Source organism: Cuculus canorus, chromosome 2 (genome assembly GCF_017976375.1).
Source record: "Cuculus canorus isolate bCucCan1 chromosome 2, bCucCan1.pri, whole genome shotgun sequence".
NCBI classification, from domain to species: Eukaryota; Metazoa; Chordata; class Aves; order Cuculiformes; family Cuculidae; genus Cuculus; species Cuculus canorus.
Genome location: NC_071402.1, coordinates 470,540 through 497,218, shown reverse-complemented (window position 1 = coordinate 497,218; position 26,679 = coordinate 470,540). Strand labels below are relative to the sequence as shown.

Below are 26,679 nucleotides of genomic sequence, written 5' to 3'. Positions count from 1 at the left end.
ACACGCTTAGGACACGCTTAGAACACGCTTAGGACACGGTCGGAACACGCTTAGAACATGCTTAGAACACGCTTAGGACACGCTTAGGACACGCTCGGAACACAGAACACGCTTAGGACACGCTTAGGACACGCTCGGAACACAGAACATGCTTAGGACACGGTCGGAACACAGAACACGCTTAGGACACACTTAGGACACGCTTAGGACACGCTTAGGACAGGTTTAGAATATGCTTAGAACACGCTTAGGACACGCTTAGAACACGCTTAGGACACGCTCGGAACACGCTTAGAACACGCTTAGAACACGCTTAGAACATGCTTGGAACACACTTAGGACACGCTCGGAACACGCTTAGGACACGCTTAGGACACGCTTAGGGCACACTCGGAACGCGCTTAGCACACGCTTAGGACACTGTTAGGATATGCTTAGAACACGCTTAGGACACGCGTAGGACACGCTTAGAACATGCTTAGAACACGCTCGGAACACGCTTAGGACATCCTTAGGACACGCTTAGCACACACTTAGGACACGCTCGGAACTCGCTTAGGACACTGTTAGGATACGCTTAGGACACGCTGAGAACACGCTTAGGACACGCTTAGAACACGCTTAGAACATGCTTAGGACACGCTTAGGACATGCTTAGAACATGCTTAGGACACGCTTAGGACACACTTGGAACATGGTCAGCACATGCTTAAGATATGCTTAGGACACACTTAGAACACGCTTAGGACACACTTAGGACACGCTTAGGACACGCTTAGGACACGCCTTGTCATACGTGTGCGGGAGGGTCACACTGTGCACCGTTGCGTGTGCACTGCATGTGCCCCGTGTGTCACTGTGTGTGGCTGCATGTTGAGGGGGTCCCTATGGGGCACTATGGGGCGCTATGGGGTCCATATGGGGCACTATGGGGTCCATATGGGGCTCTGTGGGGTCCCTATGGGGTCCCTATGGGGCGCTATGGGGTCCGTATGGGGCTCTGTGGGGTCCCTATGGGGTCTCTGTGGGGCGCTATAGGGTCCCTATGGGGCGCTATGGGGTCCATATGGGGCTCTGTGGGGTCCCTATGGGGTCTCTGTGGGGCGCTATAGGGTCCCTATGGGGCGCTATAGGGTCCGTATGGAGCTCTGTGGGGTCCCTATGGGGGCGCTATGGGGTCCCTATAGGGTCTCTATGGCGCTATGGGGTCCATATGGGGCTCTGTGGGGTCCCTATGGGGTCTCTATGGGGCGCTATAGGGTCCCTATCGGGCGCTATGGGGTCCATATGGGGCTCTGTGGGGTCCCTATGGGGTCTCTATGGGGCGCTATAGGGTCCCTATGGGGCACTATGGGGTCCATATGGGGCTCTGTGGGGTCCCTATGGGGTCTCTGTGGGGCGCTATAGGGTCCCTATGGGGCGCTATGGGGTCCATATGGGGCTCTGTGGGGTCCATATGGGGCTCTGTGGGGTCCATATGGGGCTCTGTGGGGTCCCTATGGGGTCTGTATGGGCCGCTGTGGGGTCCCTATAGGGTCCGTATGGGGCACTATGGGGTCTCTATGGGGCACTATGGGGTCCCTATGGGGCGCTGTGGGGCGCTATAGGGCCGCTATAGGGCGCGGGGCCCCCATACGCTGCGCTATGGGGCGCAGGTTCGAGTCCCGCTCCCCGCTGGAGGACCCGCCGTCTCTGTGGCCGCGGCTCCTCTGACAGAGCGGCCCCCGCGCTGCCGCTCTAGCGCCACTTCCGGCCTCTGGAGGTGTCGCGGCGGCCGCTGTTTGGAGCCACTTGGGCTCCGTCTCTGTGGTAGCGGCGGCCCCGGTCACAGAGCGGCTCCCCCGCGTTGCCGCTCTATCCCACCACTTCCGGCGATTCTGTGGTTGCACTTCCGGAGGCACTCTCGGAGCGTGGGGTGAGGGGCTGGAGGGCGGGTTTTGGGGTGAAATGTGGGGGTTTTGGGGGCGCCGGAAGGAATCGGAGGGGCAGCGCGAGCGTTGCGGTGTTGCGGTGCGTTGCAGGTGTCGGGGCTGCGCGTCGAGGGCCCTCCGGGGCCGTGGGCGCTGTTGGTGCTGCACAGCGCGGGGCTGGCGGTGGCCTGGGCGCTGCTGCTCGGCCTCAGCCTCTACGAGGACGGCCTCGCGCACCGCTGACCCACGGGCGGAAACGCGGACGGAACCACGGACGGACACACAGACCCACGGACGGACCGATAGACGGAACCACAGACCCACCGCTGACCCACAGACCCACGGACCCATGGACAAACTGATGGACGGAACCACAGACCCATGGACGGACCGACAGACGGAACCACAGATCCACTGCTGACCCACAGACCCACGGACAGACCCACGGACGGACCCACAGACCCACTGCTGACCTACAGACCGACGGATGGACCCACAGACCCATGGACAGACCCACAGACGGACCCACAGACCCACGGACGGACCCACAGACCCACTGCTGACCCACAGACCCACAGATGGACCCACAGACCCACGGACGGACCCATGGACAGACCGACGGACGGACCCACAGACTCATGGACAGACCCACAGACGGACCCACAGACCCACGGACGGACCCACAGACCCACGGACGGACCCACAGATGGACCCACAGACGGACCCACAGACCCACGGACGGACCCACAGACCCACTGCTGACTCACAGACCCACAGATGGATCTACAGACCCACAGACGGACCCATGGACAGACCGACGGACGGACCCACAGACCCATGGACAGACCCACAGACGGACCCACAGACCCACGGACGGACCCACAGACGGACCCACGGACTGACCCACGGACAGACCCACAGACGGACCCACCGCTGACCCATGGACAGACCCACGGACAGACAAATGGACGGACCCACGGATGGACCCACAGACAGACCCACCGCTGACCCACGGACAGACCCACAGATGGACCCATGGACAGACACACGGATGGACCAACGGACAGACCCACACCTGGAACCAATAAAGATGTGGGGCAGGAGATGGAACCCGGCTCTGTCTGTGGGGCACGGGGGGGCTGTGTCCCTATGGGGCGCTATAGGGTCTCTATGGGGCGTTAGGGGGTCTCTATGGGGAGCTGTGGGTTGTTATGGAGTCTGTGGGGCACTGTGGGGTCCTTATGGGGCACTGTGGGGTCCTTATGGGGCACTGTGGGCTCTCTATGGGGCACTGTGGGCTCTCTATGGGGCACTATGGGGTCTCAATGGGGCACTATGGGGCACTGTGAGTCTCAATGGGTCTCTATGGGGTGCTATGGGGTCTCTATGGGTTGCTAGAGGGTCTCTATGGGGCACTATCGGGTCTCTATGGGGCACTACGGGGTCTCTATGGCTCACTATGGATTCTCTGTGGGGCACTGTGGAGTCTCTATGGGGCGCTATGGGGTCTCTGTGGGGCACTGTGGGGTCCTTATGGGGCGCTATAGGGTCTCCATGGAACATTACAGGGCCATTATGGGGTGCTCGAGGGTCTCTATGGGGTCTCTATGGGGCACTGTGGGCTCGCTATGGGGCACTACGGGGTCACTGTGGAGTCTCTATGGGGCACTGGAGTCTCTATGGGGCGCTAGAGGGTTTCTATGGGTCACTATGGATTCTCTGTGGGGCACTGTGGAGTCTATGGGTCGCTATGGGTCTCTATGTGGCACTATAGATTCTCTATGGGGCACCATGGGGTCTCTATGGGGCACTATAGGGTCTATGGGGCACTGTGGGGTCCTTATGGGGCGCTAGGGGGTCTCTATGGGGCACTGTGGGGTCCTTATGGGGCGCTAGGGGGTCTCTATGGGGCACTGTGGGGTCTATGGGGCGCTAGGGGGTCTCTATGGGGCACTGTGGGGTCTATGGGGCGCTAGGGGGTCTCTATGGGACACTACAGGGCCATTATGGGGTGCTGGAGAGTCTCTATGGGGCACTATGGGGTCTCTATGGGTTACTATGGAGTCTCTATGGGGCTCTATGGGGCACAACAGGGTCTCTATAGGGCGCTATAGGGTCACTATGGGGCTCTATGGAGTCTTTATGGGGCGCTATGGGGTCTCTATGGGGTCTTTTATGTGGTGCTGTGGTGACCCTATGGGGCACTATAGGGTCCCTATGGGGCGCTATGGGGTCCCTATGGGGCTCTATACGGCCTCTATGGGGCGCTATAGGGTCCCTATGGGGCGCTATGGGGTCCCTATGGGGCGCTATAGGGTCTCTATGGGGCGCTATGGGGTCCGTATGGGGCTCTATAGGGTCCCTGTGGGGCGCTGCAGGATATCCATAGTGCGCTATAGGTCTCTACGGGGCGCTACAGAGTCTCTGTGGGGCGCTATAGGGCGCGGGGCCCCCATACGCCGCGCTATGGGGCGCAGGTTCGAGTCCCGCTCCCCGCTGGAGGACCCGCCGTCTCTGTGGCAGCAGCTCCTCTGACAGAGCGGCCCCCGCGCTGCCGCTCTAGCGCCACTTCCGGCCTCTGGGAGGATCGCAGCGGCCGCTGTTTGGAGCCACTTGGGCTCTGTCTCTGTGGTATCGGCGGCCCCGGTCACAGAGCGGCTCCCGCGCGTTGCCGCTCTATCCCGCTACTTCCGGTGATTCGGTGGTTGCACTTCCGGAGGCGCGCTCGGAGCGTGGGGTAAGGGGCTGGAGGGCGGCTTTTGGGGTGAAATAAGGGGTTTTTGGGGGCGCCGGAAGGAATGGGGGGGCGGGTGGGAGAGCGAGGGGTGAGGGGAAAAGAGGGAGGGGCGGAAATGGGGCGTTTTGGGGGAAACGTGGGGGGGGGGTGGGGAGAAACGTGGGGGGTTGGCGGGAAAAGTGGAGGGTTTGGGGGGAAAAGTGGAGATTTTGGGGAAAAAATGTGAGATTTTTGGGGAAAAAGTGAGGTTTGAGGAGAGAAATGAGGGAGTTTGGGGAGAAAATCGGGTTTGGGGAGGAAAAGTTGGGTTTGGGGAAAAAGCGGAGGTTTTTGAGGGGGAACTGTGGGGGTTTTAGGGGGAAAAGTGAGAGTTTTGGGGGGAAAATCGCGTTTGGGGGGAAAAAGGGTTTTTTTGGGGAAAAAGAGTGTTTGGGTGGAAGTGGAGGTGTTTGAAGAAAAAAGTGGGGGTTTAGGGGAGAAATGTGGGGGAAAAAGAAAGAGTTTGGGGGAAAAGTGGAGGTTTGGGGGAAAAAGTGGAGGTTTTGGGGTGGAAAAGTGGAGGTTTGGGGGAAAAAGTGGAGGTTTTGGGGTGGAAAAGTGGAGGTTTTGGGGGAAAAAGTGGAGGTTTGGGGGAAAAAGTGGAGGTTTTGGGGTGGAAAAGTGGAGGTTTGGGGGAAAAAGTGGAGGTTTTGGGGTGGAAAAGTGGAGGTTTGGGGAGAAAAAGTGGAGGTTTTGGGGTGGAAAAGTGGAGATTTGGGGAGAAAAAGTGGAGGTTTTGGGGTGGAAAAGTGGAGGTTTGGGGAGAAAAAGTGGAGGTTTTGGGGTGGAAAAGTGGAGATTTGGGAGAAAAAGTGGAGGTTTTGGGGTGGAAATGTGGAGGTTTGGGGGTGGAAAAGTGGAGGTTTTGGGGTGGAAAAGTGGAGGTTTGGGGGAAAAAGTGGAGGTTTGGGGGAAAAAGTGGAGGTTTTGGGGTGGAAATGTGGAGGTTTGGGGGAAAAAGTGGAGGTTTGGGAGAAAAAGTGGAGGTTTTGGGGTGGAAAAGTGGAGGTTTTGGGGTGGAAAAGTGGAGGTTTTGGGGTGAAAAAGTGGAGGTTTTGGGGTGGAAAAGTGGAGGTTTTGGGGGGAAAAGTGGAGGTTTTGGGGTGGAAAAGTGGAGGTTTTGGGGTGGAAAAGTGGAGGTTTTGGGGTGGAAAAGTGGAGGTTTTGGGGGAAAAAGTGGAGGTTTGGGGGAAAAAGTGGAGGTTTTGGGGTGGAAAAGTGGAGGTTTGGGGGAAAAAGTGGAGGTTTTGGGGTGGAAAAGTGGAGGTTTTGGGGAAAAAGTGGAGGTTTTGGGGTGGAAAAGTGGAGGTTTTGGGGAAAAAGTGGAGGTTTGGGGGAAAAAGTGGAGGTTTGGGGGAAAAAGTGGAGGTTTGGGGGAAAAAGTGGAGGTTTGGGGGAAAAAGTGGAGGTTTTGGGGTGGAAAAGTGGAGGTTTTGGGAGAAAAAGTGGAGGTTTTGGGGTGGAAAAGTGGAGGTTTGGGGGAAAAAGTGGAGGTTTTGGGGTGGAAAAGTGGAGGTTTGAGGGGAAAAAGTGGAGGTTTGGGGGAAAAAGTGGAGGTTTGGGGGAAAAAGTGGAGGTTTGGGGGAAAAAGTGGAGGTTTGGGGGAAAAAGTGGAGGTTTTGGGGTGGAAAAAGTGGAGGTTTGGGGGAAAAAGTGGAGGTTTGGGGGGAAAAAGTGGAGGTTTGTGGGAAAAAGTGGAGGTTTGGGGAGAAAAAGTGGAGGTTTTGGGGTGGAAAAGTGGAGGTTTGGGGGTGGAAAAAGTGGAGGTTTTGGGGGAAAAGGGAGGGTGGGGGGAAATAAAGTGGAGGTTTGGGGTGGAAAAAAGTGGAGGTTTGGGGGAAAAAGTGGAGGTTTGGGGAAAAAAAGTGGAGGTTTGGGGGAAAAAGTGGAGGTTTGGGGGAAAAAGTGGAGGTTGGGAGAAAAAGTGGAGGTTTGGGGGAAAAAGTGGAGGTTTTGGGGTGGAAAAGTGGAGGTTTTGGGGGAAAAAGTGGAGGTTTTGGGGTGGAAAAGTGGAGGTTTTGGGGTGGAAAAGTGGAGGTTTGGGGGAAAAAGTGGAGGTTTTGGGGTGGAAAAGTGGAGGTTTGGGGAAAAAGTGGAGGTTTTGGGGTGGAAAAGTGGAGGTTTTGGGGTGGAAAAGTGGAGGTTTGGGGGAAAAAGTGGAGGTTTTGGGGTGGAAAAGTGGAGGTTTTGGGGTGGAAAAGTGGAGGTTTGGGGGAAAAAGTGGAGGTTTTGGGTGGAAAAGTGGAGGTTTGGGGGAAAAAGTGGAGGTTTTGGGGTGGAAAAGTGGAGGTTTTGGGGTGGAAAAGTGGAGGTTTGGGGGAAAAAGTGGAGGTTTTGGGGTGGAAAAGTGGAGGTTTTGGGGTGGAAAAGTGGAGGTTTGGAGAGAAAAAGTGGAGGTTTTGGGGTGGAAAAGTGGAGGTTTTGGGATGGAAAAGTGGAGGTTTTGGGATGGAAAAGTGGAGGTTTTGGGGTGGAAAAAGTGGAGGTTTTGGGGTGGAAAAGTGGAGGTTTTGGGGTGGAAAAGTGGAGATTTGGGGGAAAAAGTGGAGGTTTTGGGGTGGAAAAGTGGAGGTTTGGGGGAAAAAGTGGAGGTTTTGGGGTGGAAAAGTGGAGGTTTGGGGGAAAAAGTGGAGATTTGGGGGAAAAAGTGGAGGTTTTGGGATGGAAAAGTGGAGGTTTGGGGGAAAAAGTGGAGGTTTTGGGGTGGAAAAGTGGAGGTTTGGGGGTGGAAAAGTGGAGGTTTGGGGGAAAAAGTGGAGGTTTGGGGGAAAAAGTGGAGGTTTGGGAGAAAAAGTGGAGGTTTGGGGGAAAAAGTGGAGGTTTTGGGGTGGAAAAGTGGAGGTTTGGGGGAAAAAGTGGAGGTTTTGGGGTGGAAAAGTGGAGGTTTGGGGAGAAAAAGTGGAGGTTTTGGGGTGGAAAAGTGGAGGTTTTGGGGTGGAAAAGTGGAGGTTTGGGGGAAAAAGTGGAGGTTTTGGGGTGGAAAAGTGGAGGTTTTGGGGAAAAAGTGGAGGTTTTGGGGTGGAAAAGTGGTTGTTTTGGGGTGGAAAAGTGGAGGTTTGGGGGAAAAAGTGGAGGTTTTGGGGTGGAAAAGTGGAGGTTTGGGGGAAAAAGTGGAGGTTTTGGGGTGGAAAATTGGAGGTTTGGGGAAAAAAGTGGAGGTTTTGGGGTGGAAAAGTGGAGGTTTTGGGGAAAAAGTGGAGGTTTTGGGGTGGAAAAGTGGAGGTTTGGGGAAAAAAGTGGAGGTTTTGGGGTGGAAAAGTGGAGGTTTTGTGGTGGAAAAGTGGAGGTTTGGGGGAAAAAGTGGAGGTTTTGGGGTGGAAAAGTGGAGGTTTGGGGGAAAAAGTGGAGGTTTTGGGGTGGAAAAGTGGAGGTTTGGGGGAAAAAGTGGAGGTTTGGGGGAAAAAGTGGAGGTTTGGGGGAAAAAGTGGAGGTTTGGGGAGAAAAAGTGGAGGTTTTGGGGTGGAAAAGTGGAGGTTTGGGGGAAAAAGTGGAGGTTTTGGGGAAAAAGTGGAGGTTTGGGGGAAAAAGTGGAGGTTTTGGGGTGGAAAAGTGAGATTTTGAGTGTGAAAAGTGGGGGTTCTGAGGGAATATGTGGAGGTTTGGGGGATCAAAATGAGATTTTGGGTGGGAAAAGTGGGGGTTCTGAGGGAATATGTGGAGGTTTGGGGGATAAAAGTGAGATTTTGGGTGGGAAAAGTGGGGGTTCTGAGGGAATAAGTGGAGGTTTGGGGGATAAAATGGAGTTTGGGGGAAAAGTGGGGTCTTAGGGGGGAAAAAGGGATGATTTTGGGGGAAAAGTGAAGGGTTTTGGGGGAAATGTGGGGTTTTGGGGGGGGGGCTGGGAACCCCGTGAGGGGCACAGATTTTGGGGGGAGGGTCCCCAACCCTTCCCGTTGATCGCAAACCCGTGCGAAATCAGGGTGGGTTTTTCCCCCCCCTTTCCTTTCCGCCTCCGTTTCCCTTTCCCTTCCACCTCTGTTTCCCCTTGGTTTCTGCCTTTGTTTCCCCTTTTTTCCCTCAACTCCTCCTTTTTCCCCTCTCCTCCCCCTTTTCTGTTCTCCTCCCCCCTTTTTTTCCCCTTTCCTCTCCCCCTTTTCCCCGTTTCCTCCTCCTTTTTGTCCTCTCTTCCCTCCTTTTTCCCCTTTCCTCCTGCTCTTTGTCCCCTTTCCTCCCCATTTTTCTCCCCTTTTCCTCCCCCTTTTTCTCCCCTTTCCTCCCCCTTTTTCTCCCCTTTCCTCCCCCTTTTTCTCCCCTTTCCTCCCCCTTTTTCTCCCCTTTCCTCCCCCTTTTTCTCCCCTTTCCTCCCCCCTTTTTCTCCCCTTTCCTCCCCCCTTTCCTCCCCCTTTTTCCCCCCTTTTTCTCCCGTTTCCTCCCCCCTTTTCCCCCTTTCCTCCCCCCTTTTCTCCCCTTTCCTCCCCCCTTTTCTCCCCCTTTTTTCCCTTTCCTCCCCCTTTTTCTCCCCTTTCCTCCCCCTTTTCCTCCCCTCTTTTTCTCCCCTTTCCTCCCCCTTTTCCTCCCCTTTCCTCCCCCTTTTTCTCCCTTTCCTCCCCCCCCTTTTCTCCCGTTTCCTCCCCCTTTTCTCCCCTTTCCTCCCCCCCTTTTCTCCCCTTTCCTCCCCCCCTTTTCTCCCCTTTCCTCCCCCCTTTTCTCCACTTTCCTCCCGCCTTTTTCTCCCCTTTCCTCCCGCCTTTTTCTCCCCTTCCCTCCCCCTTTTTCTCCCCTTTCCTCCCCCTTTTTCTCCCCTTTCCTCCCCCTTTTTCTCCCCTTTCCTCCCCCTTTTTCTCCCCTTTCCTCCCCCTTTTTCTCCCCTTTCCTCCCCCTTTTTCTCCCCTTTCCTCCCCCCTTTTTCTCCCCTTTCCTCCCCCTTTTTCTCCCCTTTCCTCCCCCTTTTCTCCCCTTTCCTCCCCCTTTTTCTCCCCTTTCCTCCCCCTTTTTCTCCCCTTTCCTCCCCCTTTTTCTCCCCTTTCCTCCCCCCTTTTCTCCCCTTTCCTCCCCCTTTTTCTCCCCTTTCCTCCCCTTTTTTCTCCCCTTTCCTCCCCCCTTTTCTCCCCTTTCCTCCCCCTTTTTCTCCCCTTTCCTCCCCCTTTTTCTCCCCTTTCCTCCCCCCTTTTTCTCCCCTTTCCTCCCCCTTTTTCTCCCCTTTCCTCCCCCCTTTTCTCCCCTTTCCTCCCCCTTTTTCTCCCCTTTCCTCCCCCCTTTTCTCCCCTTTCCTCCCCCCTTTTTCTCCCCTTTCCTCCCCCTTTTTCTCCCCTTTCCTCCCCCTTTTTCTCCCCTTTCCTCCCCCTTTTTCTCCCCTTTCCTCCCCCTTTTTCTCCCCTTTCCTCCCCCCTTTTTCTCCCCTTTCCTCCCCCTTTTCCTCCCTTTTCCTCCCCCCTTTTCTCCCCTTTCCTCCCCCATTTTCTCCCCTTTCCTCCCCCCTTTTTCTCCCCTTTCCTCCCCCTATTTCTCCTGTTTCCTTCTCCCCTTTCCTCCCTTTTCCTCCCCCCTTTTTCTCCCCTTTCCTCCCCATTTTTCCCCCTCTCCTCCCCCTTTTCCCCCCTTTCCTCCCCCCTCTCCCCCTTCCCCTTCCGTTTCCCGTTTCCCCTCAGGACGGTGGGTTTCGGGGTCCCCCCCGGCCGTGTCCTCGGGGCGATGTACGCCGTCTACAAGCAGACGCACCCCCCGACGGGGCTCGAGTTCTGTATGTACTGCAACTTCTTCTCCACGGCGGAGCGCAGCCTGGTGGTGGCGGGCACCTCCCAGCTCTACGTCTACCGCCTCAACCACGACGCCGAGGTAGAACGCCCCCAAAAAACCAACCCCAAAAACCAAATTTGGAGGGGTCGGAGGCGAGAGATTAATCTTTCCCCTCCCGTTTCCCCTCCCGTTTCCCCTCCCGTTCATTTCCCCTCCCATTTCCCCTCTCGTTTCCCCTTCCGTTTGTTTCCCCTCCCATTTGGTTCCCCTCCCGTTTGTTTCCCCTCCCGTTTCCCCTCTCGTTTCCCCTTCCGTTTGTTTCCCCTCCCGTTTCCCCTCTCGTTTCCCCTCCCGTTTGGTTCCCCTCCCGTTCATTTCCCCTCCCATTTCCCCTCTCGTTTCCCCTTCCGTTTGTTTCCCCTCCCGTTTGTTTCCCCTCCCGTTCGTTTCCCCTCCCATTTCCCTCCCCTCCTGTTTCCCCTCGTGTTTCCCCTCCTGTTTCCCCTCCCGTTTGTTTCCCCCCATCGTGTTTCCCATCCTGTTTCCCGTCCCGTTTGTTTCCCCTCCCATTTCCCTCCCCTCCTGTTTCCCTTCCTGTGTTTCCCTTCCTGTTTCCCCTCCCGTTTGTTTCCCCTCCCGTTCATTTCCCCTCCCGTTTCCCCTCTCGTTTCCCCTTCCGTTTGTTTTCCCTCCCGTTTGCTTCCCCTCCCGTTCGCTTCCCCTCCCGTTCGCTTCCCCTCCCGTTTGTTTCCCCTCCCGTTTGTTTCCCCTCCCGTCCTGTTTCCCCTCCCGTCCTGTTTCCCCTCCCGTTTCCCCTCCCGTTCATTTCCCCTCCCATTTCCCCTCTCGTTTTCCCTCCCGTTTGCTTCCCCTCCCGTTTGCTTCCCCTCCCATTTCCTGTCCCGTTTGTTTCCCGTCCCGTTTGTTTCCCGTCCCGTTTGTTTCCTGTCCTGTTTCCCCTCCCGTTTGTTTCCCCTCCCATTTCCCCCCATCGTGTTTCCCGTCGTGTTTCCCGTCCCGTTTGTTTCCCCTCCCGTCGTGTTTCCCCGTTGTGTTTCCCCTCCTGTTTCCCCTCCCATTTGTTTCCCCTCCCGTTTGTTTCCCCTCCCGTTTGTTTCCCCTCCCGTTTGTTTCCCCTCCCGTTTGTTCCCCTCCCGTTTGTTTCCCCTCCTCTTTCCCATTCCGTCGTGTTTCCCATTATGTTTCCCGTCGTGTTTCCCCTCCTGTTTCCCTTCCTGTGTTTCCCCTCCCGTTTGTTTCCCCTCCCATTTGTTTCCCCCCATCGTGTTTCCCGTCCTGTTTCCCGTCCCATTTGTTTCCCCTCCCATTTCCCTCCCGCCGTGTTTCCCCGTCGTGTTTCCCCGTCATGTTTCCCCTCCTGTTTCCCCTCCTGTTTCCCCTCCTGTTTCCCGTCCCGTTTGTTTCCCGTCCCGTTTGTTTCCCCTCCCATTTCCCTTCCTGTGTTTCCCCTCCCGTTTGTTTCCCCTCCCGTTTGTTTCCCCTCCTGTTTCCCACCCCGTCGTGTTTCCCATTATGTTTCCCGTCGTGTTTCCCCTCCCGTTTCCCTTCCTGTGTTTCCCCTCCCGTTTCCCCTCCCGTTTGTTTCCCCCCATCGTGTTTCCCGTCGTGTTTCCTGTCCCATTTGTTTCCCCTCCCATTTCCCTCCCCTCCTGTTTCCCCTCCTGTTTCCCCTCCTGTTTCCCGTCCCGTTTGTTTCCCGTTCCGTTTGTTTCCCATCCTGTTTGTTTCCTATCCTGTTTCCCCTCCCGTTTGTTTTCCACCCATCATGTTTCCCCTCCCATTTGGTTCCCCTCCCTTTTCCCTTCCTGTGTTTCCCCTCCCGTTTGCTTCCCCTCCCGTTTCCCCTCCCGTTTGTTTTCCCCCATCGTGTTTCCCATCCTGTTTCCCGTCCTGTTTGTTTCCCCTCCCGTTTCCCCTCCCGTTTCCCCTCTCATTTCCCCTCCCATTTGTTTCCCCTCCCGTTCCCCTCCCGTTTGTTTTCCCCTCATCGTGTTTCCCATCCTGTTTCCTGTCATGTTTCCCGTCCTGTTTGTTTCCCCTCCCGTTTGTTTCCCCTTCCGTTTGTTTCCCCTCCCGTTTCCCCTCCTGTTTCCCCTCCTGTTTGTTTCCCCTCCCATTTCCCCTCCCTTTTCCCCTCCTGTTTGTTTCCCCTCCCGTTTGTTTCCCCTCCCATTTCCCCCCGTCGTGTTTCCCATCGTGTTTCCTGTCGTGTTTCCCGTCCTGTTTGTTTCCCCTCCCGTTCCCCTCCTGTTTGTTTTCCCCCCATCCTGTTTCCTATCCTGTTTCCCGTCATGTTTCCTGTCTTGTTTGTTTCCCCTCCCGTTTCCCCTCCCGTTTCCCCTCCTGTGTTTCCCCTCCCGTTTCTCCTCCCGTTTGTTTTCCCCCATCATGTTTCCCATCATGTTTCCCATCCTGTTTGTTTCCTGTCCTGTTTCCCGTTCTGTTTCCTGTCGTGTTTCCCCTCCCGTTTCGTTTCCCTTCCCGTTCGTTTCCCCTCCCATTTCCCTCCCATTTCCCCTCCTGATTTCTCTTCCGTTTTCCTCTCACAGACGACAGTTAAAGGCGATCGGAATACAGGTAAGGGGGGGGCAGAGGTTTCGGGGTGAACCCCCCAATTTTTGGGGTGAACCTCCCATTTTTTGGGGTGAACCCCCATTTTTTGAAGTGAACCCCCATTTTTGTGGTTAATCACCCAATTTTTGAGGTGACTCCCCCAATTTTTTGGGCTGAACCCCCAGTTTTTGAAGTGAACCCCTATTTTTGGGGTGAACGCCCCATTTTTTGGGGTGAACCCCTATTTTTGTGGTAAATCACCTGATTTTTGGGCTGAATCCCCCATTTTTTGGGGGTGAACCCCTGTTTTTTTGAAGTGAACCCCTATTTTTTGTAGTTAATCACCCAATTTTTGGGCTGAACCCCCAATTTTTTGGGCTGAACCCCCAATTTTTTGGGCTGAACCCCTATTTTTTGGAGGTGAATCCCTGTTTTTTTGAAGTGAAGCCCCACTTTTGTCGTTAATCACCCGATTTTTTAGGTGACTCCCCCAATTTTTTGGGCTGAACCCCCATTTTTTGGGCTGAACCCCCATTTTTTGGAGGTGAACCCTCATTTTCTTGATGTGAACCCCCATTTTTGTGGTTAATCACCCAATTTTTGAGGTGACTCTCCCTTTTTTGGGGGGGCGAACCCCCGTTTTTGTGGTTAATCACCCGATTTTTGGGCTGAACCCCCCATTTTTTGATGTGAACCCCCCGATTTTTGAAGTGAACCCCCATTTTTGTGGTTAATCACCCAATTTTTGAGGTGACTCTCCCTTTTTTTTGGGGTAAACCCCACTTTTTTTGGGATGAACCCCCATTTTTGTGGATAATCACCCGATTTTTGGGGTGAACCCCCCATTTTTTTGAAGTGAACCCCCATTTTTGTGGTTAATCACCCGATTTTTGAGGTGACTCCCCCAATTTTTGGGGTAAACCCCACTTTTTTGGGGTTAAAACCCCATTTCTTTGAGGTGAACCCCCTTTTTTGTGGTTAATCACCCAAATTTTGAGGTGACTCCCCCATTTTTTTGAGCTGAACCCCCATTTTTCTGAGGTGAACCCCCTTTTTTGTGCTTAATCACCCGTTTTTTGAGGTGAATCCCCCATTTTCTGGGCTGAACCCCCATTTTTTTGAGGTGAACCCCCAATTTTTGTGCCGAATCCCCATTTTTTATGAGGTGAACCCCTGTTTTTGTGTTTAATCACCTGAGTTTTGGGGTGAACCCCCATTTTTGTGCTTAATCACTGGATTTTTGAGGTGAATACCCCATTTTTTGGCCTTAACCCCCCATTTTTTGGGGTGAACCCCCATTTTTTGTGCTTAATCACCCGATTTTTGAGGTGAATCCCCCATTTTTTTAGCCTTAACCCCCTATTTTTTGGGGTGAACCCCCTTTTTTGTGGTTAATCACCCAATTTTTTAGGTGACTCCCCCATTTTTTTGAGCTGAACCCCCATTTTTCTGAGGTGAACCCCCTTTTTTGTGGTTAATTACCCACTTTTTGGGCTGAACCCCCCATTTTTGGGGGTGAACCCCTGTTTTTTTGAGGTGAAACCCCATTTTTGTCGTTAATCACCCGATTTTTTTAGGTGACTCTTTGGGTTTTTTTTTGGGGTGAACCCCCATTTTTTGGGGTAAAACCCCATGTTTTTGAGGTGAACCCCAATTTTTGTGCCGAATCCCCATTTTTTATGAGGTGAACCCCTGTTTTTGTGCTTAATCACCCAATTTTTGAGGTGAATCCCCCATTTTTTGGCCTTAACCCCCCATTTTTGGGGGTGAACCCCCATTTTTTGAGCTTAATCATCGCATTTTTGTGGTGAATCCCCCATTTTTTAGGGCTCAACACCCGTTTTTTGGGGTGAACCCCCATTTTTTGTGCTTAATCACCCGATTTTGTGAGGTGAATCCCTCATTTTTTGGGTCTGAACCCCCTATTTTTTGGGGTGAACCCCCATTTTTTGTGCTTAATCACCCAATTTTTGAGGTGAATCCCCCAATTTTTAGGGCTGAACCCCCATTTTTTGCGGCAAATCCCCCGTTTTTGAGGTGAATCCCTCGGTTTTTGGGGTGAACCCCTCATTTTTGGGGCTGAACTCCACAGTTTTTGGGGCGACCCCCATTTTTTTGGAGCGAACCCTCCATTTTTTTGAGTGAACCCCCCTTGTTTTTGGGGTGACCCCCCCGTTTTGGGGTGAACCCCCCCATTTTTATAGGGTGAACCCTCCTTTTTTTTTAGGTGAACCCCTGTTTTTGGGGTGAACCTCACATTTTGGAGGGTGAACCCCTTGGTTTTTGGGGTGATCCCCCTTTTTTTGGGGTGATCCCCTGGTTTGACACTGAACCCTTGGATTTTGGGGGTGAATTCCCCCCCATTTTTGGGGGTGAATCCCTCCATTTTTTGGGGTGAATCCCCCGTTGTTTGGGGTGAACCCCCCCACGTCTTGGGGTGATCCCTGATTTTGGGGTGAACCCCCCCATTTTTGGGGTGATCTCCCCACTTTTTGGTGGGGGTCCGCAGGGAAGGAGTCACAAATCCCCCCTTTTTTGCTCCCCCTCTTTTCCTCCTCTCTCTTTTCCCGTCTCTCGCTCCTCATTTCCTTCCCGCTCTCTTTTCCCTCCGTTTTCCGGCGATTTCCTTTTTCCGCCTCTGTTTCCCGTTGGCTTCCGCTTCTGTTTCTCCTCTCCCCTCCTTTTTCCCCTCCTTCCGCCTTTTTTCCCCCTTCCTTCCCCCTTTCCTTTCCCCCTTTCCTTTCCCCCTTCCTTTCCCCCTTCCTTCCCCCTTCCTTCCCCCTTCCTTCCCCCTTCCTTCCCCCTTCCTTCCCCCTTCCTTTCCCCCTTCCTTTCCCCCTTCCTTTCCCCCTTCCTTCCCCCTTCCTTTCCCCCTTCCTTTCCCCCTTCCTTTCCCCCTTCCTTTCCCCTTCCTTTCCCCCTTCCTTTCCCCCTTCCTTTCCCCCTTCCTTTCCCCCTTCCTTTCCCCCTTCCTTTCCCCCTTCCTTCCCCCCTTCCTTTCCCCTTTTTTCCCCTCCTTCCCCCATTCCCCTTCCTTCCCCCCTTCCTTCCCCCCTTCCTTCCCCCCTTCCTTCCCCCCTTCCTTCCCCCCTTCCTTCCCCCCTTCCTTCCCCCCTTCCTTCCCCTCTTCCTTCTCCCCTTCCTTCCCCCTTTTCTCCCTTTCTTCCCCCTTTTCTTCCCTTCCTTCCCCCCCTTTTCCCTTCCTTTCCCCTTTTTCCTCCCTCCCTTCCCCTTTTCTCCCCTTCCTTTCCCCTTTTATTCCCTTCCTTCCCCCTTTTTCCACTCTTTCCCCCATTTCCCCTCCTCCCCTCCTTTTTCTCCTTCTGTCCCCCCTTCCGTCACCCTTCCTTACCCCCTTTTTCCTCCTTCCTTCCCCCTTTTTCCCCTTCCTTTCCCCCTTTTTCCCCTTCCTTTCCCCCCTTTTCTCCCTTCCTTCCCCCTTTTTCCCCTCCTTCCCCATTTCCCCTTCCTTTCCTCCTTTTCCCCTTCTTTCCCCTTTTCTTTCTTTCCTTTCCCCCTTTTTCCCTCTTCCTTCCCCCCTTTTCCCCCTTCCATTCCCCCTTTTTTCTCCCTTCCTTTCCTCCTTTTTTCTCCCTTCCTTCCCCCTTTTCCCCTTCTTTCCTCTTTTCTTTCCTTCCTTCCCCCTTTTTCCTCCCTTCCTTCCCCCTTTTTCCTCCCTTCCTTCCCCCTTTTTCCTCCCTTCCTTCCCCCTTTTTCCTCCCTTCCTTTCCCCTTTTTCCTCCCTTCCTTCCCCCTTTTTTCCCTTCCTTCCCCCCTTTTATTCCCCTCCTTCCCCCATTTCCCCTTCCTTTCCCGCTTTTCTCCCTTCCTTTCCCCCTTTTCTCCCCTTCCTTCCCCTTCCTTTCCCCCTTCCTTCCCCCCTTTTCCCCCCTTCCTTTCCCCCTTTTCTCCCTTCCTTCCCCCCTTTTCCCCCTTCCTTCCCCCCTTTTTCCCCTTCCTTTCCCCCATTCCCTTCCTTTCCCCTTTTCTCCCCTTCCTTCCCCCTTTTTTCCCCTTCCTTCCCCCTTTTTCCCCTTCCTTCCCCCTTTTTCCCCTTCCTTCCCCCATTCCCTTCCTTCCCCCTTTTCTCCCTTTCTTCCCTCTTTTCTCCCTTCCTTTTCCCCTTTTCCCCCTTCTTTTCCCCCCTTTTCCCCCCTTCCTTCCCCCCTTTTCTCCCTTCCTTTCCCCCTTTTTTCCCCTTCTTTCCCCCCTTTTCCCCCTTCCTTCCCCCCTTCTCTCCCTTCCTTCCCCCTTTTCTCCCTTCCTTTCCCCTTTTCTCCCTTTCTTCCCCCTTTTCTCCCCCCCTTTTTCCCTTCCTTCCTTCCCACCTTTTCTCCCTTCCTTCCCCTTTTATTCCCCTCCTTCCCCCATTTCCTCTTCCTTTCCCCCTTTTCTCTTCCTCCCTTCCCCCCTTTTCCCTTCCTTTCCCCCTTTTTTCCCCCCTTTTTCCCCCTTCCTTTCCCCCCTTTTCTCTCCCTTCCTCTCCCCTCTTTCCCCCTCCCTTTCCCCCCTTTTCTCCCCTCCCCCCCCTCGTTTCCCGTTTCCCGTTTCCCGTTTCCGGTTTCCGGCCGGCAGAGGGGAAGGGGCACCGGGAGAAGTTGGAGCTCTTGGCCTCCTTTTCGCTCTTTGGGAACGTGATGTCGCTGGCGAGCGTCCAGCTGGCCGGCGCCAAGCGCGACGCGCTGCTCCTCAGCTTCAAGGACGCCAAGGTGGGTACGGGGGGGCCACGCACCCCAAAAACCCCCATTTTGGGGGTCCCCCTGCCCCAAATCCCCGATTTTGGGGGATCCCCACACCCCAAATCCCCCTTTTTGGGGGTCCCTGTGCCCCAAATCCCCTGTTTTGGAGGGTCCCCATGCCCTGAATCCCAGTTTTGGGGGTCCTCGCACCCCAAATGCCACTTTTTGGGGTTCCCCTGCCCCAAATCCCCCTTTTGGGGGTCCCTGCACCCCAAATCCTCCCTTTTTGGGGGTCCCTGCACCCCAAATCCCCCTTTTGGAACATCCCCGTGCCCCAAATCCCCCTTTTTGGAGGGTCCCCATGCCCTGAATCCCCCGTTTTGGGGGTCCCCACACCCCAAATCCCCCTTTTGGTGGTCCCCGTGCCCCAAATCCCCCTTCTTGGGGGTCCCTGCACCCCAAATCCTCCTTTTTGGGGGTCCCTGCACCCCAAATCCCTCACTTTGGGGGTCCCTGTGCCCCAAATCCTCCTTTTTGGGGGTCCCTGTGCCCCAAATCCCTCATTTTGGGGGTCCCTGCGCCCCAAATCCCCCATTTTGGTGGTCCCCATGCCCCGAATCCCCCTTTTTGGGGGTCCCCACTTCCCAAACCTCCCTTTTTTGGGGGTCCCCGCACCCCAAATCCCCGATTTTGGGGGATCCCTGCACCCCAAATCCCCCTTTTTGGGGGTCCCCATGCCCCAAATCCCCTCTTTTGGAGGGTCCCCATGCCCCGAATCCCCAGTTTTGGGGGTCCCCGCACCCCAAATCCCCATTTTTGGGGTTCCCTCTGCCCCAAATCCCCCTTTTGGGGGTCCCTGCATCCCAAATTTCTTTTTTTGGGGGGTCCCTGTGCCCCAAATCCCCCTTTTTGGGTGTCTCCCTGCCCCAAATCCCCTGTTTTGGAGGGTCTCCCCGCCCCAAATCCCCCTTTTTGGGGGTCCCCGCACCCCAAATCCCTCTTTTCGGGGGTCCCCGTGCCCCAAATCCTCCTTTTTGGGGGTCCCTGCACCCCAAATCTCCCTTTTTGGGTGTCTCCCTGCCCCAAATCCCCTGTTTTGGAGGGTCCCCACGCCCCAAATCCCCCTTTTTGGGGGTCCCCATGCCCCAAATCCCCCTTTTTGGGGCATCCCTGCACCCCAAATCCCCCTTTTGGAACATCCCCGTGCCCCAATTCCCCCTTTTAGGGGTCCCTGCACCCCAAATCCCCTGTTTTGGGGGGTCTCCCCGCCCCGAATCCCTCTTTTCGGGGGTCCCCGTGCCCCAAATCCCCCTTTTGGGAGTCCCCATGCCCCAAATACCCCCTTTTGGGGGTCCCTGCGCCCCAAATCCCCCATTTTGGTGGTCCTCATGCCCCAAATCCCCCTTTTTGGGGGTCCCTGCACCCCAAATCCCCCATTTTGGTGGTCCTCGTGCCCCAAATCCCCCTTTTAGGGGGTCCCCATGCCCCGAATCCCCCTTTTTGGGGGTCCCCACGTCCCAAATCCCCCTTTTTGGGGAGTCCCCGTGACCCAAATCCCCCTTTTGGGGGTCCCTGCACCCCAAATCCCCCTTTTTGGTGGTCCCTATGCCCCAAATCCCCTGTTTTGGAGGGTCTCCATGCCCCGAATCCCCCGTTTTGGGGGTCCTTGCACCCCAAATCCCTCTTTTTGGTGGTCCCTGTGCCCCAGATCCCCTGGTTTGGAGGGTCTCCCCGCCCCGAATCCCCCATTTTGGGGGTCCCCGAACCCCAAATCCTCCCTTTTTGGGGGTTCCCACGCCCCAAATCCTCCATTTTGGGGATCCCTGCACCCCAAATCCCCCTTTTTTGGGGTCCCTGTGCCCCAAATCCCTCATTTTGGGGGTCCCTGCGCCCCAAATCCCCCATTTTGGGGGTCCTCATGCCCCAAATCCCCCTTTTGGGGAGTCCCCATGACCCAAATCCCCCTTTTGGGGGTCCCTGCACCCCAAATCCTCCCTTTTTGGGGGTCCCCGCACCCCAAATCCCCCTTTTTGGGTGTCTCCCTGACCCAAATCCCCTGTTTTGGAGGGTCCCCACGCCCCAAATCTCCCTTTTGGGGGTCCCTGCGTCCCAAATTTCTTCTTTTGGGGGTTCCCTGCGCCCCAAATCCCTCTTTTTGGTGGTCCCCGTGCCCCAAATCCCCCTATTTCGAGGGTCCCCACGCCCCAAATCCCCCTTTTGGGAGTCCCCATGCCCCAAATACCACCTTTTGGGGGTTCCTGCGCCCCAAATCCCCCATTTTGGTGGTCCCCGTGCCCCAAATCCTCCTTTTAGGGGGTCCCCGTGTCCCGAATCCCCCATTTTGGGGGTCCCCGCGCCCCAAATCCCCCTTTTTGGGGGTCCCCGCACCCCAAATCCCCCTTTTTAGGGGTCCCCATGCCCCAAATCCCCCATTTTGTGGTTTCCCGCGCCCCAAATCCCCCTTTTTGGGGACCCCCACGCCCCAAATCCCCCATTTTGTGGTTCCCCGTGCCCCAAATCCCCCTTTTTAGGGGTCCCCACACCCAAATCCCCCTTTTTAGGGGTCCCCACCCCCCAAATCCCCCATTTTGGGGATCCCATTGCCCCAAATCCCCCTTTTTGTGGTTCCCCACACCCAAATCCCCCTTTTTAGGGGTCCCCACCCCCCAAATCCCCCATTTTGGAGTTCCCCTCCCCCCAGATCCCCCATTTTGGGGTTCCCACCCCCCAGCCCCCCCATTTTGGGTTTCCCCGCCCCCCAAATCCCCCATTTTGGGGATCCCATTGCCCCAAATCCCCCATTTTGTGGTTCCCCACCCCCCAAATCCCCCTTTTTAGGGGTCCCCACCCCCCAAATCCCCCATTTTGGGTTTCCCCGCCCCCCAAATCCCCCATTTTGGGGATCCCATTGCCCCAAATCCCCCTTTTTGTGGTTCCCCACCCCCCAAATCCCCCATTTTGTGGTTCCCCACACCCCAAATCCCCCTTTTAAGGGGTCCCCACCCCCCAAATCCCCCATTTTGGAGTTCCCCTCCCCCCAGATCCCCCATTTTGGGGTTCCCACCCCCCAGCCCCCCCATTTTGGGTTTCCCCGCCCCCCAAATCCCCCTTTTTGGGGATCCCATTGCCCCAAATCCCCCATTTTGGGTTTCCCCACCCCCCAGCTCCCCCGTTTTGGGGTTCCCCACCCCCCAAATCCCCCATTTTGGGTTTCCCCGCCCCTCCCCAAATCCCCCTTTTTAGGGGTCCTCATGCCCCAAATCCCCCATTTTGTGGTTCCCCACCCCCCAAATCCCCCTTTTTGGGGACCCCCACACCCCAAATCCCCCTTTTAAGGGGTCCCCACCCCCCAAATCCCCCATTTTGGAGTTCCCCGTCCCCCAAATCCCCCATTTTGTGGTTCCCCACCCCCCAAATCCCCCTTTTTAGGGGTCCCCACCCCCCAAATCCTCCTTTTAGGGGTCCCTATGCCCCAAATCCCCCATTTTGGGTTTCCCCACCCCCCAAATCCCCCAATTTGGGCTTCCCCACACCCCAAATCCCCCATTTTGGGGTTCCCCACACCCCAAATCCCCCATTTTGGGGTTCCCCACCCCCCAAATCCCCCTTTTAAGGGGTCCCCACACCCCTAATCCCCCATTTTGTGGTTCCCCACCCCCCAAATCCCCCATTTTGGAGTCCCCCGCCCCCCAAATCCCCCATTTTGGGGTTCCCCACCCCCCAAATCCCCCTTTTTAGGGGTCCCCTCCCCCCAAATCCCCCTTTTTGGGGTTCCCCGCCCCCCAAATCCCCCTTTTTAGGGGTCCCCCACCCCCCAAATCCCCCATTTTGGGTTTCCCCACCCCCCAAATCCCCCTTTTTAGGGGTCCCCCTGCCCCAAATCCCCCATTTTGTGGTTCCCCACACCCCAAATCCCCCATTTTGGGTTTCCCCACCCCCCAAATCCCCCTTTTTAGGGGATCCCCACCCCCCAAATCCCCCATTTTGGAGTTCCCTGCCCCCCCAAATCCCCCTTTTTGGTGTTCCCCACCCCCCAAATCCCCCTTTTTGGATTTCCCCGCACCCCAAATCCCCCTTTTGGCATTCCCCACACCCCAAATCCCCCTTTTAAGGGGTCCCCATGCCCTGAATCCCCCATTTTGGCGTTCCCCGCACCCCAAATCCCCCATTTTGGGGTTCCCCGCCCCCCAGTTCCCCTGTTTTGGAGTGCCCCACCCCCCAAATCCCCCTTTTTTAGGTGTCCCCCTGCCCCAAATCCCCCATTTTGTGGTTCCTCTCCCCCCAAATCCCCCTTTTTGGGGTTCCCCTCCGCCCCCCCCCATTTCGGGGTCCCCCCGGTTTTGGGGTGCGGGCCCAGGCGGAGTCTCCCCCCGCAGCTCTCGGTGGTGGAATACGATCCCGGCACTCACGACCTGAAGACGCTCTCCCTCCATTACTTCGAGGAACCCGAACTGCGCGTGAGTGCCCGGGGGGGGAGGGGCTTCCGGGGTCATCCGGGGTCAAACGGGGCCAAACGGAGCCATGGAATGCGTTGGAGGGACCTCCGGGGTCATCCGGGGTCAAACGGAGCCATGGAATGCGTTGGAGGGACCTCCGGGGTCATCCGGGGCCAAACGGAGCCATGGAATGCGTTGGAGGGACTTCCGGGGTCATCCGGGGCCAAACGGAGTCATGGAATGCGTTGGAGGGACTTCCGGGGTCATCCGGGGTCAAACGGAGTCATGGAATGCGTTGGAGGGACTTCCGGGGTCATCCGGGGTCAAACGGAGCCATGGAATGCGTTGGGTTGGGATGGAGGGACTTCCGGGGTCATCCGGGGTCAAACGGAGTCATGGAATGCGTTGGAGGGACCTCCGGGGTCATCCGGGGTCAAACGGAGCCATGGAATGCGTTGGAGGGACCTCCGGGGTCATCCGGGGTCAAACGGAGTCACGGAATGCGTTGGAGGGACTTCCGGGGTCATCCGGGGCCAAACGGAGTCACGGAATGCATTGGAGGGACCTCCGGGGTCATCCGGGGTCAAACGGAGTCATGGAATGCGTTGGAGGGACCTCCGGGGTCATCCGGGGTCAAACGGAGTCACGGAATGCATTGGAGGGACCTCCGGGGTCATCCGGGGTCAAACGGAGTCATGGAATGCGTTGGAGGGACTTCCGGGGTCATCCGGGGTCAAACGGAGCCATGGAATGCGTTGGGTTGGGATGGAGGGACTTCCGGGGTCATCCGGGGTCAAACGGAGTCATGGAATGCGTTGGAGGGACCTCCGGGGTCATCCGGGGCCAAACGGAGTCACGGAATGCGTTGGAGGGACTTCCGGGGTCATCCGGGGCCAAACGGAGTCACGGAATGCGTTGGAGGGACCTCCGGGGTCATCCGGGGTCAAACGGAGTCATGGAATGCGTTGGAGAGACCTCCGGGGTCATCCGGGGTCAAACGGAGTCATGGAATGCGTTGGAGGGACCTCCGGGGTCATCCGGGGCCAAACGGAGTCATGGAATGCGTTGGAGGGACCTCCGGGGTCATCCGGGGTCAAACGGAGTCATGGATTGCGTTGGAGGGACCTCCGGGGTCATCCGGGGTCAAACAGAGTCATGGAATGCGTTGGAGGGACCTCCGGGGTCATCCGGGGTCAAACGGAGTCATGGAATGCGTTGGAGGGACCTCCGGGGTCATCCGGGGTCAAACGGAGTCATGGAATGCGTTGGAGGGACCTCCGGGGTCATCCGGGGCCAAACGGAGTCATGGAATGCGTTGGAGGGACCTCCGGGGTCATCCGGGGTCAAACGGAGTCATGGAATGCGATGGAGGGACCTCCGGGGTCATCCGGGGCCAAACGGAGTCATGGAATGCGTTGGAGGGACTTCCGGGGTCATCCGGGGTCAAACGGAGTCATGGAATGCGTTGGAGGGACTTCCGGGGTCATCCGGGGTCAAACGGAGTCATGGAATGCGTTGGAGGGACCTCCGGGGTCATCCGGGGCCAAACGGAGTCATGGAATGCGTTGGAGGGACTTCCGGGGTCATCCGGGGCCAAACGGAGTCATGGAATGCGATGGAGGGACCTCCGGGGTCATCCGGGGCCAAACGGAGTCATGGAATGCGTTGGAGGGACTTCCGGGGTCATCCGGGGTCAAACGGAGTCATGGAATGCGTTGGAGGGACTTCCGGGGTCATCCGGGGTCAAACGGAGTCATGGAATGCGTTGGAGGGACTTCCGGGGTCATCCGGGGCCAAACGGAGTCATGGAATGCGTTGGAGGGACCTCCGGGGTCATCCGGGGCCAAACGGAGTCATGGAATGCGTTGGAGGGACCTCCGGGGTCATCCGGGGTCAAACGGAGTCATGGAATGCGTTGGAGGGACCTCCGGGGTCATCCGGGGCCAAACGGAGTCATGGAATGCGTTGGAGGGACCTCCGGGGTCATCCGGGGTCAAACGGAGTCATGGATTGCGTTGGAGGGACCTCCGGGGTCATCCGGGGTCAAACAGAGTCATGGAATGCGTTGGAGGGACCTCCGGGGTCATCCGGGGTCAAACGGAGTCATGGAATGCGTTGGAGGGACCTCCGGGGTCATCCGGGGTCAAACAGAGTCATGGAATGCGTTGGAGGGACCTCCGGGGTCATCCGGGGCCAAACGGAGTCATGGAATGCGTTGGAGGGACCTCCGGGGTCATCCGGGGTCAAACGGAGTCATGGAATGCGTTGGGTTGGGATGGAGGGACCTCCGGGGTCATTCGGGGTCAAACGGAGTCATGGAATGCGTTGGAGGGACTTCCGGGGTCATCCGGGGTCAAACGGAGTCATGGAATGCGTTGGAGGGACTTCCGGGGTCATCCGGGGTCAAACGGAGTCATGGAATGCGTTGGAGGGACCTCCGGGGTCATCCGGGGCCAAACGGAGTCATGGAATGCGTTGGAGGGACTTCCGGGGTCATCCGGGGCCAAACGGAGTCATGGAATGCGATGGAGGGACCTCCGGGGTCATCCGGGGCCAAACGGAGTCATGGAATGCGTTGGAGGGACTTCCGGGGTCATCCGGGGTCAAACGGAGTCATGGAATGCGTTGGAGGGACTTCCGGGGTCATCCGGGGTCAAACGGAGTCATGGAATGCGTTGGAGGGACTTCCGGGGTCATCCGGGGTCAAACGGAGTCATGGAATGCGTTGGAGGGACTTCCGGGGTCATCCGGGGCCAAACGGAGTCATGGAATGCGTTGGAGGGACCTCCGGGGTCATCCGGGGCCAAACGGAGTCATGGAATGCGTTGGAGGGACCTCCGGGGTCATCCGGGGTCAAACGGAGTCATGGAATGCGTTGGAGGGACCTCCGGGGTCATCCGGGGTCAAACGGAGCCATGGAATGCGTTGGAGGGACTTCCGGGGTCATCCGGGGCCAAACGGAGTCATGGAATGCGTTGGAGGGACTTCCGGGGTCATCCGGGGCCAAACGGAGTCATGGAATGCGTTGGAGGGACTTCCGGGGTCATCCGGGGCCAAACGGAGTCATGGAATGCGTTGGAGGGACTTCCGGGGTCATCCGGGGCCAAACGGAGTCATGGAATGCGTTGGAGGGACTTCCGGGGTCATCCGGGGCCAAACGGAGTCATGGAATGCGTTGGAGGGACCTCCGGGGTCATCCGGGGCCAAACGGAGTCATGGAATGCGTTGGGTTGGGGTGGAGGGACCTCCGGGGTCATCCGGGGTCAAATGGAGTCATGGAATGCGTTGGAGGGACCTCCGGGGTCATCCGGGGTCAAACGGAGTCATGGAATGCGTTGGAGGGACTTCCGGGGTCATCCGGGGTCAAACGGAGTCATGGAATGCGTTGGAGGGACCTCCGGGGTCATCCGGGGTCAAACGGAGTCATGGAATGCGTTGGAGGGACCTCCGGGGTCATCCGGGGTCATCCGGGGCCAAACGGAGTCACGGAATGCGTTGGAGGGACCTCCGGGGTCATCCGGGGTCATCCGGGGCCAAACGGAGTCATGGAATGCGTTGGAGGGACCTCCGGGGTCATCCGGGGCCAAACGGAGTCATGGAATGCGTTGGAGGGACCTCCGGGGTCATCCGGGGCCAAACGGAGTCATGGAATGCGTTGGGTTGGGATGGAGGGACCTCAAAGGTCTTCCAGGGCCAACAGGAACCATGGATTGTGTTGGGTTGGAGGGACCTCGGAGCTCTTCCAGGGCCAAATGGAATCATGGATTAGGGTTGGGTTGGGGTGGAGGGACCTCAGAGGTCTTCCAGGGCCAAATGGAATCATGGAATGCATTGGGTTGGGTTGGGTTGGAGGGACCTCAAAGGTCTTCCAGTTCCAAATGGAATCATGGATTGAGTTGCGTTGGGTTGGAGGGACTTCAGAGGTCATTCGGGTCCAAATGGAATCATGGAATGCGTTGGGTTGGAGGAACCTCAGACGTCTTCCAGGGCCAAATGGAGTCATGGATTGTGTTGGGTTGGGATGGAGGGACCTCAGAGGTCATCCGGGTCCAAATGGAATCATGGATTGAGTTGGGTTGGGATGGAGGGACCTCAAAGATCTTCCAGGGCCAAATGGAGTCATGGAATGTGTTGGGTTGGAGGGACCTCAGACACCTTCCAGGGCCAAACGGAGTCGTGGAATGCGTTGGGTTGGGTTGGAGGGACCTCAAACATCTTCCAGGTCCAAATGGAGTCATGGATTGCGTTGGAGGGACCTCAAAGGTCTTCCAGGTCCAAATGGAATCATGGAATGGGTTGAGTTGGGTTGGAGGGACCTCAGAGCTCTTCCAGGGCCAACAGGAATCATGGATTAGGGTTGGGTTGGGTTGGAGGGACCTCAAAGGTCTTCCAGGGCCAAATGGAATCATGGATTGCGTTGAGTTGGAGGGACCTCAGAGGTCTTCCGAGTCCAAATGGAGTCATGGATTGTGTTGGGTTGGATCAGTGGATCAGTGGTGGATCTGATGGATCTGTGGTGGATCTGTGATGGGATCTGTGATGGGATCTGAGGTGGATCTGAGGTGGATCAGTGGTGGATCTGTGTTGGGATCAGTGGAGGATCTCTGGATCTGTGGTGGATCTGTGGA

The 26,679-nt window shown here is 56.5% G+C and overlaps 1 protein-coding gene across 1 annotated transcript in view; it reads left to right on the top strand.

The window, feature by feature from the left end:
* Nucleotides 1-26,679, top strand: part of LOC128851474 (cleavage and polyadenylation specificity factor subunit 1-like) — a 53,177-nt gene that overhangs the window by 4,280 nt on the left and 22,218 nt on the right. Inside the window, exons 2-5 of the mRNA XM_054060568.1 lie at nucleotides 10,311-10,461; nucleotides 12,933-12,960; nucleotides 17,512-17,645; nucleotides 21,992-22,072. Coding sequence (XP_053916543.1) covers nucleotides 10,318-10,461; nucleotides 12,933-12,960; nucleotides 17,512-17,645; nucleotides 21,992-22,072 — 387 coding nt within the window. The 5' untranslated portion in view covers nucleotides 10,311-10,317. The remainder of the gene's footprint in view (nucleotides 1-10,310; nucleotides 10,462-12,932; nucleotides 12,961-17,511; nucleotides 17,646-21,991; nucleotides 22,073-26,679) is intronic.